The sequence below is a fragment of the Eretmochelys imbricata genome, chromosome 8 (genome assembly GCF_965152235.1).
Source record: "Eretmochelys imbricata isolate rEreImb1 chromosome 8, rEreImb1.hap1, whole genome shotgun sequence".
Taxonomy (NCBI): domain Eukaryota; kingdom Metazoa; phylum Chordata; order Testudines; family Cheloniidae; genus Eretmochelys; species Eretmochelys imbricata.
Genome location: NC_135579.1, coordinates 93,403,840 through 93,422,363, shown reverse-complemented (window position 1 = coordinate 93,422,363; position 18,524 = coordinate 93,403,840). Strand labels below are relative to the sequence as shown.

General features: G+C 39.2%; 1 protein-coding gene across 3 annotated transcripts in view; it reads right to left on the bottom strand.

The window, feature by feature from the left end:
* OMA1 (OMA1 zinc metallopeptidase) overlaps nt 1–18,524 on the bottom strand; it is a 28,807-nt gene that overhangs the window by 9,567 nt on the left and 716 nt on the right. The window contains exons 2-8 of one of the 3 annotated variants that reach the window (XM_077823963.1): nt 16,695–17,237; nt 15,340–15,568; nt 13,819–14,016; nt 13,609–13,716; nt 11,084–11,212; nt 5,850–5,924; nt 132–281 (exon numbers count right to left, since the gene is read on the bottom strand). In XM_077823963.1, the coding sequence (XP_077680089.1) occupies nt 132–281; nt 5,850–5,924; nt 11,084–11,212; nt 13,609–13,716; nt 13,819–14,016; nt 15,340–15,568; nt 16,695–17,218 (1,413 nt within the window). In that variant the 5' untranslated portion in view covers nt 17,219–17,237. Of the gene's footprint in view, nt 1–131; nt 282–5,849; nt 5,925–11,083; nt 11,213–13,608; nt 13,717–13,818; nt 14,017–15,339; nt 15,569–16,694; nt 18,439–18,524 lie in introns of those variants that run through there. The other 2 variants (XM_077823965.1, XM_077823964.1) reach the window with 2 other exon arrangements.

Genomic DNA, 18,524 nt, shown 5'->3' with positions numbered 1-18,524 from the left:
AGATAAATGTGATGCTATGAAATTAGCTCATAAATCAACACTAAAGTAACGTTCTAACAACCTTTTGCCGGGGAGGGGGGGTGGGAGGTGGGGAGGAGGAGACGACACTTCTCTCAACATTCTCTGCTCACCTCTGGTATAAGCCAGTCCAAGTGTTCAGCTCTGTTTTCATGAGAAGGGTGTGTGGAGAGCCATTCTGGTAATTTACGCTGCCCTTGAATGGTCTCTACTAATTCCATCTGCTGCCAAAACACAGTGCTTGCTCTTACATCCACACAAGCCTAAAAGTAAAAAGGAAATATCACTGTACTATAATTCTCAGAAACACGTTTTAAATTAGAATTCTCCAAAGCTCCTTTGACTGCATCCCTCACATGAACACAAGAAATGGCTATACTTGGTCACACCAGTGGTCCATCTAGCTCAGTAGCCTGTCTTCCAACAGTAGCCAATACCAGATGCTTCAGAGGGAACGAACAGAACAGGCAATCATCAAGTGATCCATCCCCTATCATCCACTCCCAGCTTTCAGCAAACAGAGGCTAGGAACACTCAGAGGGTAGGGTTGCATCCCTGACTATTTTGGCTAATAGCCATTGATGGAGCTATCCTCCATGAACTTATCCAGTTCTTTTTTTGAATCCTGTTACAGTTTTGGCCTTCACACCATCCCCTGGCAATGAGTTCCAAAATCTGACTGTGTGTTGTATGAAGAAGTGCTTCCTTTTGTTTGTTTTCAACCTGCTACCTATTAATTTCATTGGGTGACCCCTGATTCTTGTGTTACGTGAATGAGTAAATAACACTTCCTTATTCACTTTCTCCACACCCGTCATGATTTTATTGACTTATCTCTGTCATCTGTATTCTAGGCTGAACAGTCCGTCTTTTTAATCTCTCCTCCTAAGAGGTTATTTCATATGCCTAATCATTTTTGTTGTCCTTCTCTGCACCTTTTCCAATTCTACTATATTATATCTTTTTTGAGATGGGGTGACAAGAACTGCACGCAGTATTCAAGATTCTGTGGTACAGTTATGGTACATGGACTAGAATAAATGCTGAAACTTTAAGGGAAAAAATTAAACTACTTCACTAGAGCCAGAAAATGGACAGGTGGGAATGTCAGGTCATGCTCAGTGAGCCAGATTCAACCCTGATGTTAACTCCGGGGGTGGGAACAGTTACAGAAAAGATGAGAAGTCTCTCAGGACTGAAGACTGGTACACTTCAAGGACACACTGGGCCCAATACTTCATTCACACCTGTGTAACTCATTGACTTTGATAGAATTACTCCTAAATTACACAGAGTTAGTGAGAGGGGAACCAGGCACAGAAATGGTTAATCAGAAAAAGAAGTTATTCTATATTTCACTTTGTTTTAATTTACCATAAACAGCTCTGCACTCTTTTTTCTTTTAGTAACAGTTGCTACGCATAATACCTCAGAAGAACAAATTAATCACCCTCACAGATTCACACAAATCTACAGAGAGAAGGTCGCTTTTTCCACCTCAGTACTTGTGAAAACAGCAACCACCAGAATGCCCTTAGAGAAAGTTCAGAGACTGGGGAGAATTTCTGCAGGAGAACGAAGGGAAGGTGTAACACCCAATTTTTTGGCCTTCTACTCAGAGGACCTTCTGCTGTGCTATTTCTAGTGCTTGTGACAATAGGGATGACTTTGAAGTACAGGTAACCTGCCGTATCAAACATGACCATGCTAATTCTTTTTTTTTTTTTTTTTTTAATTTCCCATCCCAGAAAAACAGCATTCAAAAGGTATGTCACCGATGAGGTGCAGAAGGATAAGATTCACCAACCAAAGAAGTAAAAAACCCAACAGCCACATCTTTCACTGCAATCTAGATGCCAGCCTGAATAACTTATAAAATAAGGGTTGAAGTTTGCCTCGCGTTATGACTGGGCAAATTTAAAATGCCTCAATAAGCAGAGCTATTGCTGCATCACTGGCATAATTTGTCATATACTCTGAAATATAGCAAACTGCACAAGTGGCAGCAGAGTAAATGTTCATGCTTTAGAGAAAGATGAATGCCATGTACTATGGAAAATGAAGGGATTATTTTTCCTGTAAATTTGGAAATAATTTTTTTTGTTTTTGTAATGACTTTATGAGAAACAGAAGTGAAACAACACTGTATATGAAACAGGCAAAGTGTGCACATGTGTACGGTGGATGACAATTATGTTAGTGAAAGGAATGCCATCTGGTTTAAGCACCTGACCTTGGGAATACTTTACACAGCAGTATGACGATAATGAAGGAACTGTGGTAACAGCTGCAATACAGAAGGGATGGAAACAGAGTTACCAGAAAACTACTTCCACAAAAAGTTGCAGCAAGGAAATCTATTATTTATATTGTGATAACACAATGCCTAGGAACTCCAATCATCATAAAAAGCCTGATGAAAAAATCTTAAGTTTGTGTGCAGTCAGAGGTCTTAACACCTAGCTAATTTGGGGCATACCCATACTATACTATCAGTTTGTTAAAGTGTCCTGGAGTGTAAATATAGATAGATATTAGAAAATCACATCTGAATACGCTGTATGGAGCAATGGTTGTCAAACAAAAGTGACAATTGTCTTAGATAGCTAAATATTTGTAGTAAAATTCAGAATTTAAGGTGTTTCCTATAGTAATACTGTAGGTACTTCGGCTATCTTATTTACTTCAGGGGGATTCTCACTTTCTCCACCCAGGACCTTCAAAGCAGCCAAAGGACAGTGGATTGAGGTCATGCCAAGAATATGTCTGGTCAACGACAACAGCAGATGAGTTTTTTGGGTGGGTGGTGCTTGTGAAGGTTGTTCAGCTGCTGGCTGGCAAATGGGAGGGGGATTGTTTCAGCAATTCCTGTCTCCCCCCAATTCCCATGCTGTTCTCTACTTCAGGGAAACACTGAGCACTGAATAGTTTTTAGAGGACCACCACCATCCACTGGGCAGCATAAAGATAATGCCAAAAAAGTGCTCTAGTCAAAATATAAGCTATGAGGGCAGAGGTACCAGGGGAGAGTAAGTCAGACAAGGTTTATTAAGTGAGGACAGAATGCTACGGTCATGAAGCCTGTTTATATTATTACTGATTTATAGGTGGCTGTAGGACAGTAAACAAACTTGACTGTGCAGCCAGCAGACCCTGATAGTACAGTATGAGATAGTGTGTGGGATTCAGTATAGGGGTATTATTAGCATGAATTTGGGATGACCAAATTTCTCGTGAGCATGGAAGCCATGAGTTAGTTTTAAAAGTTGCTCTTAAAACTCATGACAATAAACCGGTTTTGTAAAATATGAGACCCAAACAACAGTATTTGTTTGTTTTCTCCACCCTGCTTACATGTATGTATGTATGTAACCCTGCACCACTTCCCTCACCCCCATCCCTTTGCTTTTAGATTGTAAGGTCTTTGGAACAGGGACCATTTCTTCCTATTTGTTTGTACAGCACCTAGCAAATTTGGAGCTCATCCATACTATAAATATTTCCAAGTGTCTACATGTAAAGATCAATGTGATTAGTATATTTGTGTATATTATCTAAAAATTATCTATGTTTCTTCAGTAAGTCACTATGCTGAAATTCTGTGAACATATGATCTCTTGTAACCTGCCACAAGTAAAAACTAATGATATATACAGCTGGAAATTAGGAACCTCATCTTCCCATATGGATATGGAGTGTCTGAGATATTGAACAGTAAACATCACTTATAGAAGACCAAAGTCTTACACCACAGCCTCTATATACTTGTATTTTCCTGCTATACATTCATGTGAAAAAAGGAACAGCTATGTATCTTTGTTTTAGTATGTTTTTTTAAAATAAAAGCTTGCAATAAACTGCTCAAAGATTTGGAATATCAATATTTTTGTTCAAGATGTATTAGTGGTGAGAACACTGGTGAGAAAGTTGAGGTACAAGGCAACAAGCTATGTAATTAAGGAATTATTCTCTGGAAACCATAATCACATGTGCGATATTAGATGTGTTTATGTGTACAAACACAAATAATGACACACTCTCTCTTAATCCTGCTGCTGTGATAGGGACATTTCTTTTTAACTCTAACTTCAGAAAACTTATTTGTAGGGTAAAGTTCAGAGGAAAATGGATCATGAGAATGACTATAAAAGGGACTAAATGCAACTGGCACCCAGGTTATAGAAAATTCTCATGAGTGAGGTACATATCACTGTCTTCATTATTAGGTGCTCGTGTACAAAAAAGCACATTTTAGTGGTTCAAAAACAAAAGTAGGAATTAGGATTGGATTTAGTCATGACAGCCACATACTTGCTGTACTATTCTGGGAAAGTTGCTTTAACCTCTGTGTGTCAGTGTTTGTAAGGCACTTACCATAGCATCTTCCTTTCAAAGATGTCAGAAATAAAAGTTTGCAGTAAACTGCTCGAAGATTTGGAATGTTAATATTTTTGTTAGAGATGGATTAGTGGTCAGAACGCAGAAGAAAGAGCCTAGGTGCAAGGTAACAAGCTATTTATTAAGGAATTATTTTCTAGAGACCATAATCACATGTGTGATATTAGAAGTGTGTGTGTATGTATGTGTGTACTAAGTCTTCGTAAGTTAATGTTAAAAGGAGATGTCCCTACTGCAGCAGAAGGATTAAAAGTGTGTGTGTCATCATCTGGTGTTAGTTTCTGGTATAACCACTACATGCTTCAAAGCAATGAGGTCTTTGCCCCAGAGAGCTAGATATCAATTACCTTTTCCCTAAATATATTTCCGAGACCTGTGTCCTCACCTGTAACCGATTAAAACCACAAATAAAAGTGCAATCTCAACTATAGGAAATAAGAAACTCAGAATGATAGAAGATTCAAAAAGGTCAAACTGCAAAAAGCAGAATTCTCTTACTATGATATATTAGCACTAGATGGTGCTGTTGACATAGTTATCCAACTTAGCTCCAAAAACACTAATTGGATAGGTAAAGCCGAAAAGTCTTGCTTAATTTATTAACTAAATCCCTCTAAGGATAAAAGGGTGAATTGGTAGAGAGATTATGAAATAAACTATGAGTACTTTACAAAGAGCATTAAAGCCTCATGTTAAAAAGGAGCTGCATCATTTAAATTCCACATAGAAGTATGAAACCCATCTCTTGCACATATAAAGCAGCTGATATATTAAAAGTGATTTATAAATAAACTGGCACCACTGAAAAAATACGACTACGCTTATTTTAAATCTTGAAACCAAACAAAAAACTGATCTGAATTTTAAGTTATAATGCATTATATAAACCATAATTACTAGCTATCATATCTCTAGTGATACAATCAAGCACAATACAGAAAAATTTAAAACCACCCTTGCTTACTTACATTATCTACTCTGATAATGATATACTGAAACTCAAGTGCACTACAGATTAGTAAAACAATCTTCAATAACTTTTGTAACAGACAGAAGCTAAGTAAAATACTGTATATCAAAAGCCAATGGATGGAGTTTGTAATCTACACTGCCAGATATACTTCCATGTATATTACCTATGATAGGGAACTTCTTGGTTTTCACTTGTTTAAGAATAAGTTAGTGACACCCAGTTTTATGAACTCCACTATTATTATACTTTTAGCAAAAATGCCCTTTTGTTTTCCAGTTGACTAGTAAACTATTATGTTTTCCCTTAATGTCATTAAAAACCTATTTGACTAAAATTTGGGGGATTCCTAGACTGCAAAATTAAAGTTTACCTGTCCATGAATTGTCATTTGTAAACAGCTTATTCCAATAATAAATTAAACAGAAGAACTATTTGGCTAGTAAGAACCAATTTTAGTTACCTTTGCAGCAAACTGAAGTCCAACTTTGTCAGCTTCAGCCTCCAGTGTCCTGTTATATGGCCTATCAAATAAAAACTGAAAGAGAAACATGTCAAAGGCTTGATCATAATTCTTGGTTTCACCGATTTATGAAGTCATTAACATTTTGTATATTTTCTAACCTGCTCATAAGAAAAGCTGGATGGGGTTCATCATTATATTAATTACCTGTATATGACAAGTAAGCAGTTTTAATCCTTGTCTAGCATAGTATATTCTTTCCATCAGAACTCAATCCATGTATTCACCTGGGAAATTCACATATTTCTCAAGGAAAAGGAGTAAATGCACTTCTAAAGCACCTTTCATTAACTGATCTCAGAGCATTTTAAAAGCAGTTTAAGGGACACTATCAATTTAGCTAGTCAATTTTAGAAAGGGAACTAAAGGCAGTTCAGGTACTAGCCTAGGATGTGATGCCCCTCCTAACCACATCAATTTTGTGGATTTACGATTACATTTGTCTGTTTTAAAAAGAGTTTTATCTCCCCTATGGCTGTGTGGAAGATCCACACAAACAGAGGAAACAAACGGATTATGCATAAATAGGAGACAAACTTTTATCGTATCTTTGAATTAATGTCACTTTAGGTTTTGCTTGTAACTGTTGTAGGTAAAAGTTTCAGGGAGAAATGGGATTTTTAAATTGTCTGTATCTTTAAGCCTTGTATGACATACCCGAGGGTAAGTACGTATGGTATGGGAAACAAGACAGTCCACAGTATCCGACACTACCATAAGAGATCACTGCCCCTTCATGATTATACTCCCAATACAGGGCATAAATGCTCCTTGAGAAATCCAAGAGATGAAGATATTAATCTGGCCTGCTCCCACTCCATTAACCCTAGTGATGTAAATGACATTGCACAAAGACACTGTTTTGCCAGACAAAGATCCAGTTATACAACCTCCAATCTTCTAGAATATGCATCTTATGAAGATTCACATAGTCATGTGCTAGTAAAACAGGTTACAGTAAAGATTTACATGCCCTGTTGAAGCAGATTGCTGTTCTGAGTGAACTTTGCTCCTGTTCTATAGGCATTATGACATCACTCTCTGAGCTGAGTATCAATTGGGAAACTCCAACTAGAGAGAGGGAGCGTTACAAGTTTATTGCAGGGTTCTTTCAGCTCCATCACTGGATGAGTAAGAGCTGGAAAGCATTTGGGATCAAGAAAGAAGTGTTCTAGAACTGTAACTGCCACAATAGAAGAGCATCAAGGAAGTGGGCCTGGCAACTTGTACACCATGAGGAAACTGAGGCACTAGTTCTTTTATTGAAGCAGCATGGATAATCAGCAAATCTAGGTAAAATGAGCCAAGTAACTAAATTTTCCTGCATCTTTACAGAGATGTAAACTGACAGGCATTTTTGGATTATTTTTAGGATGTCTGTATGTCTCCCACTCCACTCTATCCCCCTCCACCCAAAAAAGCTTTACAAGAATAGGATACATATTGTGACAAAGTTCCTGCTCTACCTTGGTGGGTCTTGCGCTTATTGGCGGATTTGCTCGCCTTGGAGCTTCACGGCAGCCCTCAGCTTGGCCTTTTTTCTGAACCCACAATCCAGGTCGACTCCTCCTGTGTCTGACCAGGAGTTGGGAGGATTTGGGGAGAACCCGGGCCCGCCCTCTACTCCGGGTTCCAGCCCAGGGGCCTGTGGAATGCAGCTGTCTAGAGTGCCTCTTAGAACAGCTGTGCAACAGCTACAACTCCCTGGGCTACTTCCCCATGGCCTCCTCCCAACACCTTCTTTATCCTCAGCACAGGACCTTCCTCCTGGTGTCTGATAATGCTTGTACACCTCAGTCCTCCAACAGTCCGCATTCTCACTCTCAGCTCCTAGCGCCTCTTGCTCCCAGGTCCTCACACACACACCACAAACTGAAGTGAGCTCCTTTTTAAAACCCAGGTGCCCTGATTAGCCTTCCTTTCTTTATTCTAGCACCTTCTTGATTGGCTGCAGGTGTTCTAATCAGCCTGTCTTAATTGTCTCCAGAAGGTTCCTGATTGTTCTGGAACCTTCCTGTTACCTTACCCGGGGAAAAGGGACCTACTTAGCCTGGGGCTAATATATCTGCCTTCTGTTACTCTCCTATAGCCATCTGGCCCGACCCTGTCACAATATATTGGCTTGTGTTTGTGCAAAGGCTCTGGGAAACATAATATAAGGCAACCCAAGCTGATCCACTCACAGTAAATAAAAGCAAAGTCCATGTTTTATAAGGAAGGAGAAGACAGTTCAATTCCAACACCAAAGCCTTTCTTACCAAGTCTAGATATTGCAATGATAGATAACACAGAAAACTTGAGACAAATACGTATAGGGAATATTTACTTCCATTTCATTGAACAGTTTCCCCAGGTACAGAGAAGCACACATAATCATTTAGAGGACAGGAGATTCTTCTAGGTGTGTGTGGTCTTTCATATCTTTCTGAATCACCATTAAAAAAAAAGAGGGAGGATAATAAGCTTGATGGGTCACCTGTGTGTGCCATGACACTCCCAGTTTCTATTCTGTGTCTCACAAATGGACAAGATAATCACTTGCAGCACTGACTTGAGTAAAGCTCTACAAACAGGCAATTTTTCATCTGTTCACCATGGTCATTTGTTATTTTTTGTTTTGGTGATTTTACTGCAATTTTTAGTCAGGGGCTTCTAGGCATCAAGGAGGTTGTCTCGCAGCTCCCCAAAAAAAAAAAGCTATACAAGTCTGAGAGAGAGGAAATTTGATTATTCTTTACCGAAACAGGGGTGGGAGAGCTGAAAGTTATCTTAATCACTTGCAGAAATTTTAATGAATTCTGGATGTTTGTTTTTCTAATGGCTGCTGTATAGAACAAAGGAGATGCAAGGTAGGGGGGAATATAACATTACAAGGATCTGCATTAAAACTCTATTATCCCCAGAATGTTTCTGGATCTGTTGTCACCAAGCAATATGGTGTCCCCATTAGACCTAAAATACGTCCCAGTACTGCCCATCCAATTACGGTTATACTCTGAAGAATTACTAAAAATGGCAACAGGGTATTCCATATTTATTGTGTTCCAATGATTATCTCAAATTTTGCTTAATTTACAGGAGATGCTTTCTTAAATGCCTGCCCTGCAAAATTGGTGGAATAAGAATAAGCAACCTTGTTAAGAAAGAGATTTTCTTTTCTGCTTCTGCCTAATAAGCCTCGGCAGTAGCCACATGAAGCAGCTAGGTGGATGGGCCTCAAGGCATTTAATTGACAGATGAATACCTGCAGCCGTTGACAAATGATTTGATTATGTGTTATTGTTTTTTTAAACTTATGGACATGTTGGAATGAAAGAAGATCTGCCAACTTTCCCTTCAAAACTACCTGACAGAAATTAAACAGAGCGACTGATATGGATTTACAGACATTGACAATGGTTATGTGTGTTAAAGAGGAAGTCCCATACACCTTAAAAATCTCGACACCTCAGTTAGCTCAGGAAATACAAACCATGTGTTAGAGAATAGGGAGGGGAGGGAAGAGAGAAAAAGGGGAAAAGGGGGGGGAAAACGCTCTGGTAAGTATCACAGCTAGACGCTGAGCGGAAGCAGGAGGATTTTGCAAGGACATGGCTGAATCCAGGATGAAAGATTGTGCTTTTAACAATCTTCCCTTTAACAAAAGCCTCTCTCCCTACCCAACTAGTTCTAAAGTAGCCTTAGATTGTGGAATAAAGTTTTGCAATTTGCTTTTACCTCAGCTGTCTCTCTCCATATTCCACGTTGAATAAATTTTATTTTACTTAAGCCAAGAGTCAGAATTTGAAACTATCTGGAGTTATTGCTAGGGTAAGAGATCCCAACCACTGAAGGACAAGAACACTTTTGTAGTGCAAGCATAAAAAATTGGCCCTGGGCAGAGAAGGTCAGGACAGAAAACTACTGATGTAGGGGTCGGAGAATAAATCTAATATACGTTCTTGGTCGAAGACACAATTCAATCCCACAAGGCGCATGTCATGATACCCCAAAACGTGAGAAAGGCCTTAAGAGCAAGAAACAAGTTTGAGAGGTTGACAGGGACCTAGGTCTCAGAGACCAAACAATGGGCTTTTGTCAGAGTCCAGTCACAATAACTCAACATTTCCTCAAACTTTGGTCTTTAGATCATTTGCTGGCATTCAGTGCTGGCTTTTAAGATGCTTCTCCAAACATCCAGCCTCTGTTATAATAATTTATGTTCAAAGCCTATAGCTCCCAGACTGATGGGTAGATATTACAGCACAGACTGGTTATATTTGTTTTGAAGAACCACTGGGTAACAGGAAAAGAATCACAGGCAATATAAGAGTCTTTATTCCAAGGCTGATAAAAATGTTATGACATATGCAAAATTCCCCCAAAAACTTACATAAGAAGTAGCTGAATAACTGGCAGACGCACACAATGAATTAGTTATCAGGAAGAATGTGGCAGCACACAAACTCCAAGTTTTATTTTATTGGTATTTATGTTGGAGGGACTACATACATTTCACTGGGTTCTTTATAGTGCGCTATTGGCTTTAGATCCTGAATTTTGTTAAATTAGAAGCCTGTTTCCCACCAAAAACAAACATCCATAAACACAGTCATTTCACATAATTCTTTCTGACAAACTAAAGAAAACAGCTGTCAAATGCAGAAAAATAGTACCTCAAATGTCAATTATTTTGAAAAAGCAAACTAAGATTAAATGGGATATTGAACATCCCAGGGGTTCTAATTCACAAGTGCTAATATGCTGTAGATTAGTTCTGTAGGCTGACCCTCTGCTACGCAATTTGGAATTGGGCTCTTCCCAAGCTAAAAACAGTAAATTCTTTACTAAATATTTGAAATATTACAAGGGTCAAGTCACAATACAGCATCAGATGAAGCAGAAATATTAGAAATTTATAAAATTTATACAGCTCCCTCAAAAAAACCCAAATCCTTATTATACAGTTATAACTCTTAGCTCTCCCCTCTTACACACAGAGTTGAGTGGCACAGTCATACTCCAGTACTACAAATGGAATGTTTTCCAAATGACTAAGAAATGACAACTTACCCGAATAATAGCAGAAAGTATATTCAGCTGCACTTATAGAAAAAGTGTCACAGTGCATAGCATACAGAACCAGGTATTAAATAAATGAAGCAAGTACAACAATACCACTGCCTCCACCTTACCTCCTGCAACTTAGTCTGGATCCACTGGCCTACAACTGCCAAACTATCTCGAGGACAGACTGCCCAAATCATAGTGAGCAAGATAAGCGACAGGAAATCCAAGAAATGTACCAGACTGGCTTTCTCTGCCTAAAAACAAAAACAGTGAAGTTTTCAATAATTTACCCTTGGATCTTGCTTGCATGCATTATTTCTGAATTTGAGAAAGATAGTTCTTTTCTATCTTAGGTACATATATGCCATCACAGAATGGGATAACCCTTTAAGAAAAGAGGACTTGGCCCCAACTGCGAATAATTCGCTGTCTCCTAGGTGAGAGGTTTTAGGCCAGGTATCAGGTGATAGCCTGCAGACAACCTGGTCCTCAAATAAAAGACCAACAAGCAACAGAGAGCACATAGGCGTCTGCAGGAGACCCAGTGACAGGGAAAAAAAAGACTAGAAACAGGCTCTCCATACCAGCCTAGTTGAAGATAGAAAGTGTGTGGGCAGGGACAGGATCCTTATGTGGATGAGGCTTTAGAAGAAGTCAGGCATCCAGACTTGGCTTTACTGTTTTGATTTGTGTTGGACTATTTTGGCGACAAATACATCCCTGAAAAAATGGATTGAAATTCTTCTGCTGTCGGAAGCTTTACTTGACGTACTGGCCAGCGAGTGGTCCACCAGCTTACAGTCCTTGATCATTGTAATATGAGCACTTCTCAATCTAACATATTTATCCACACAATACCTCTGTGAGGTAGGGAAGTGATATCCCTGTTTTACAAATGAGGGCTGAGACACAGAGCAACTAAGTGACCTGCCCAAGTTCACACAAGGAATCTGTAGCAGAGAAGGGACTTGACTTCAGATCTACCAAGATGCAGGCTAGTGCCCTAACCGCTAAGACCACCTTCCTCCCAAATTCCATCAGTCTTGCCAATGTTAATCTTTAAATTCAATTCTGTTACAATGTAAAGCTATTCCAATAGTTAGAGCTATTGTTTCTCTCTCTCAAAAACTGCAGCTCTCATGTCTCTGTTCTCCTTTTCATAGGTGCAATGCTATCAAAAACGGGTAACTCAACATAACTTCTCCCTCCCAAGTAATAGCCCCAAGGGAATACTGCTATCCCTTGTTACATTTGTTCCCCAAATGCACTAATCACAGTTGTATAGCAACTTTCCACTAAATGAATTAGAACTAATAAAACTACTAGTCATGACTATTTTTCAGATGAATTTAGCCCTTTTTCTGTATATGATCATATGCAAATCTGTTGCGTGGGTCACAATTCTTTTCTTTGCTTAGTGAACAGTTTGTGCGAGATTTGGGTATTCACTCCAGGAAACTGGTTACCTAAGTCACATGGTAACTCGGGTTCTGATTGGATGACTGAGGCTTTATAACAAGAGGATAAGTTCCCTTTTTTCTTACACAAAATTAGCCATGAATATTTTTAACTTGTTCAAATAACAACAAGCACTTCTGGCATGAATCTTCTTGTTCACCAAAATGTTTGCAGGTGCCAGTGAAACAAATCAGCTGGTTTGTTTGCAAATGCTTTTGAGAGCTATTTACCTAGCTCTAGAATAACCCTGGAAAATTATGGGGAGTTTTATGTTGAAAGTTTATGGGTTTTATGTTCAAAGCCTATAGCTTTGAACTATAGTCCCTTCTCTGCTACAGATTCCTTGTGTGAACTTGGGCAGGTCACTTAGTTGCTCTGTGTCTCAGCCCTCATTTGAGACTGGATGGGAAAGTACAGATATAAAAGACTGCAGACGTTGCATTAAAAGAAAGGAATGATTGTGGGTACAGATGCAGCTACACCTTATAATGACATGATTTTTCTGTTTCGACAAGCAGCAGTGTGGATAACATATATTCATCTACAAGATTTTATTCCCAAGATTTTATTCCCAACCTGTTTTTTCAAAGCTGGACCTGCAAAATGTGAAAGATTATTATACCCGTTTTGTGCATGAAAACTGGTGATAAACTACCAGTTCATCCATGAACACATTAGGGCTTGGGATTTATGCAAGGTGGTACATGCTCACATTTGCAAGCACACTCAGTTATCTGCAAACGGAGTCAGACTTTAGGTCCCATGAAGACTTATCCAACAATCCTAAAAACTAACTATGGAATTTTAGGGCTTTGCTACTGAATTGCAAGTATCATGTAATTTAGAAGACATTTTAAATACATCTATGGATTCAACATGTTTAGAAGGACAAAGGGCCCAATTTTGTAAAGTGGTGAGCAACTGCAATTCCCAAAGCCTGCATATCTCAGGGTCAAAGCCTAACTGCTATTTCGTAATGGAATGGAAGCCTCTCTTAGGGACTGATCCTGCCAACATTCACTAGCAGGTCTAGTGCGAACATTGATTAAATTGGCACAGTTATATGTGCAGGATCAGGACAGTCAACCTTTAAACCAAATTCTTTCTTCAGTTTGAGGAAGCAGCCTGAGACTTTGGTTTATATATTAACTTGGGGGTTTTTTTGTTTGTTTTTTTAAAAAGAGGTACTTACTGCATGTCCCAATACAGCATGAGCTATTTCATGGCCCAAAATGAAAGAGAGCTGGTGAATATCTGACACCGCATTTAGCAAACCAGTGAAAACAAATACTTGTCCATTCTGTGAGCAAAAAGAAAACACACATCATAATATAGCATAGGAACTGTGTAAACAAGTTGCATTCTTCAATATTGCTTACCTTTGCTTTTGGATTTTACTTACTGGAAGCACAAAAGCATTTATGCCTGGTTCTTCCACCACATGGATAACCCACTTGAACTCCGAGACCTGCGGGATGTCCTGGTTGCTTTCAGATAGATGACCAATAACTTTTTTCACTACCTGATAGCGAGGGTCTGTCTCAGATAACATCTCATTTTTAAACTGTTCCATCCACTGAAAGAGACAATTTGTTGAGGTCTATACAGAATAAAGAATGCAGTCCGGAGGCTAGCTGTTACACTTACATGCTGTATCAGTGTACCACAGTAAAAGTTTTGTTCCAAACAATATATTAACAATCCAGTTCTCATATACTCTTATATACCAAGTCAATCATCCAAGGAAAGCAGTAGAGCTCAGTTTTTCACAACTCTATGCTAATTATTTTGTATCAGATGTAATAAAATTGAACATTTATATATGCTGCCAAGTAGTATTTCCATTTACACCAAATGCTTGGATATTAATTAGGCTATATTAGTACAAAAATCATTGACCAATGTGGGGAGAGAGCAGAAGGAAGCTGGCTGCAGGACACTGACACTGCCTCATGGACGATTCAGAGAAGCTTTGTGCAGAAGTAGAATCATGCATGCCCTAGAGCCGTGGTTCTTAACCAGGGGTCCGGGGCCCCCTGGGAGATCCCAAGCAGGTTTCAGAGGGCCACCAAGCTGGCCAGTATTAGACTCGCTAGGGCCCAGGGCAGAAAGCCAAAGCCCCGCTGCATGGGGCGGAAGCTCAGGGCCTTGAGCCCTACCATCTGGGGCTGAAGCCAAAGCCTGATCAATATAGCTCCACAGGGGCCCCTGGGGCATGGGGCCCTGGACAATTCCCCAGCTTGCTACCCCCTAATGCCGGCCCTGGCTTTTATATGCAGAAAAAGAGTTGTTGTGATACGGGTAGGTGGTGGAGTTTTTATAGCAGGTTGGGGGTAGGGGGCTTCAGAAAAAAGAAGACTGAGAACCCCTGCCCGAGAGTACTCTGATCAAATCCCAAAAAAAGGCTCAAGAGTGGTTAGGAAACTTAGGCAGGGAACAGCACATAGGTATTTTATTTTTACTTAGATTTTTCTCTCTGGTGTGCTATCCAACATAACGAGTAATAATGTTAGAAATCATTGTAAAGACTGTTTTATATGTTTTAATTATCATGTGATCCTGGAGAAGTAAACTATAAATCAAAGTGCCCACAAGGTTGAAGCTTTGGGAAAGTGTGTGTTTAAACTAGTGGGGTGGCTTGGGGGATCTGCACTGATGTGGGGGCTTAGGACAGCCAAAAGATAACAGATCAAGTCTGTGCCCAGGAAACATGCCTGTGTAGCCAAAGAAAGAGACCGTGCTGGAGCCTACCCAGACAAAGGGAAGTTTAAGAGCAGATGGGTCCAATATGTCAGTACGCAAACAGAAGGCTAGTGAGTGGCCAGAAGGGGGAGCCCGACCAGGGTTGTGAGACACATCAATGAACAGGAACATGGTTTGTGTGTGTGTGAAATGGGGAGGGCTTCTTTTCTTTCAAACTCACCATATCATACTCCATCTGGGACAATTCCCTAAAATGTTCCTTCCCAAATACCAACAGTCGAGCACGCCCAGTGATTGGTGTCTCCTCCAAGTGAGTAAAATAAAACATAATAAATAAAACCACAAAGCTACACAGACCCACAACTATCTTCCATTTGTTTTTTCTTGCACTTTCTTTAAAAAGTTCCCGTTTGTTAGGAGGCAGTGCCTTCCACCATTTTCTGATGCTCCTGCAAGACACAAACATTGTACATTGTAAAGTGAGTACAGTGCCTCACACAAGTGAGGAGAGGCTGTATACATTAACATTTGTAAGGTGCTAGGATATCCTTGGATGAAAGAGTCGAGAATCATTAAGTAGTATGTATTCTGTCAGTTCAGTGCAATATTTCCTTCAAGGAACAGGAATGCCTCACAAGGTAGATTCTTCCTTTTTTTAATAGGAACTATTCTAACTGTATCTTTTTGATCTGGTTAAAAAAAAGCATGTTGGGATTTTTTTGTTTAAGAACATCTGAAGGAAGGATTTTTCTCCCTGGTACTCCTTCCATGGATTTGCAAGACACAATCAGCAACGGCTGATCAAAAATAAGTGCATACAAAAGGATGCACATATTGAATCTCACTGCGCATATGAGAGAGAATGAATTTCTATTTCTATGCAGGAGCTGCACAGTCAGAATCCAACTTAAACCATGTGGTATATTTGTACATTCAGCTTAGGCTGCAGCCAGGGAGAATGAGCAACCCCACTTTATCTCCAGCCTGAAGTCAACATGTCAGAACTGTGTCAGCAGCAGTAGCTACTCTCCTGCTTGTTGTGGAGAAGAGGACAGGTGAGGTACGCCCAAGTTTTTGGCTTCTGCTTTTGCCTTGGACCACATCTCTGGCAAACATGATGTCTACTCTTTCAGTAGATAGATGCCACGATATTTTGGCTTTGCCAAACATATCACTGGCCATTATGGCCTTGATTTTCATTGAGGATGCTCAGCAAAAATAAGTGTTTATTTTGTTAGGACCTGGATAAATAGCGATTGATTGTTATGGTCTGAAACTGGTGCATTTTCTAAAACAAAACCACAGGAGAGAGGTCCTCCCAGTTTATAACCATTTTAGTCTGATTAGTGTATGGACTATTGTGGTTTGAAAGTTGTGATAAAAACAAAATTAAAAAAAAAAAAATTCAACCCTAACCCCAAATCCTGCAAAGCTTTACACAAATGTTCAACTTTACACACACTGAGTAGTCCCATTAACATTAATGAGATTACTCACTGTGCATAACAGTAAACACATACATAAGTCTTTGAAGGATAGGGTCTTACTCTAAGAGAAAATAAAACAGTATTTTACCTTCCAAGAATGATAGCAAATAGCTTCTGAGCCGGTTTAAGAATAATCCACAATAGAGGCACTGGAGCAGCCTGAAATGATGATGATGTGTGAAAAAGCCTGATGATCTGAACATCCCAAGCAGGAACGCGATTTGGGGACTGAACTGGAGCAAGACTTCGAAATAATGCAAGCTCTTCCACTAACGGCTGAGAGGTTAGGAAACAAGGACTTCTACAGCTACTGAATATGTTTGTGCACACTTCTATATTCTTGGCATTCAAAAAACATCTTTGGCTTTTATTAATAAATTTTCTGTAGAAGTTAGAGCTTCCAATCATAAAACAATAGCTGGTGTTGCTACTTATATCTAGTCGCTTACATTTATCCACTATGTGACTTCTTTGAATCTGGCGATGTCCATTCAAAGCTTCAACTGAAGACCTATAAAGATTATTGCACTTTGCTTGATGACTGGCCAAAGAAGTTAAGCGAAATAAAATGCAGTTCCTACCAGCTATCTTTAGGCTGCAGATAGCATTCATTTCTCTTTTGTTTATTCACCTTGAAACAAAAGAAACATTATTGTAGAGATCTTAAAAATATAAGAACTAAAGCAATTCCTGAGTTATGAATTCACTTTAGCTGAACAGAAATATCCTACTTCTTGTTTGCCAAGTCTCAGAATTACTACCCTGTCTTCTATTATGCACTTGTTACAACACTGTTTTAAACTGCACAGAAAAAAATATTAAACTTTGCAACTGAAAGTGCAGGAAAGATATTCCTCATGGTCTCTTTTTCTTAAAGACAAGATTAAAATGATTGTATTCGGAAGATGTAAAAACTGGTAACAATAAGGTTATGTGGATTTTGCTCTTTATTTTGAATATTTGTATCCTTTACTGTCAGGAGGAGAAATACTTTTTGTTATCTAGTTTTGAATTTATAAAATGCACCTATCATGCTTTTTAGGTGCATGTACTTTCCTGCAGAAAACAAAGCTGATGCAATGTCAACTGACAGACACACAACCTCCCTCAGAGAAGTTAATTGCCACTAAACCAGCTCTCCACAAGGAAAAACCTTACTGAACAATTAAGGTATGCTGCTGCAATATGCTTTGTATATCAATAATTTGGGTGTTATCAGAACTGGTACGGAAGCCCAGGCTCTTCACTGTTCATTCAAAAAGACAGCAAAAGATCCCATATACTTCATAGACTATTGACTTTTTACACTTCAGTCAAGGAGGCAACTATCACTTCCTCTATGTGTTACCCTTCTGCAAGCTATCCTAATAAACACGGTGCATAACTGCAGGTCCATTTGATGTGAACCTTAAAAAAAAAAAAAATTCTGCAGTTGTGCAGTCAAAGTGCAAGAATGAGCAAAGACTTCAAAACTACTAAGAACTTAATCTGCAACATTATAAAGGAAGTTTATTTTGCACAAGGGAGGAAGGAGCCTGTCCCATCAAGCTTCATTGTTAATATTAAAGCAGTTTAGCACCTAGACACTAGATTTCAGAGTGGTAGCCATGTTAGTCTGTATCAGCAAAAACAACAAGGCATCCTTGTGGCACCTTAAAGACGAACAAATTTATTTGGGCATATGCTTTCGTGGGCTAAAACCCACTTCATCAGAAGCATGGAGTGAAAAATACAGTAAGCAATTTATATATATATATATATATACACACACACACACAGATATACATATACATACGTTATATATATATATATATACACACACACAGAGAGCACATGAAAAGATGGGAGTTGCCTTACCAAGTGGGGGGGTCAGTGCTAACAAGGCCAATTCCATTAAGGTGGAAGTGGCCTAGTCTCA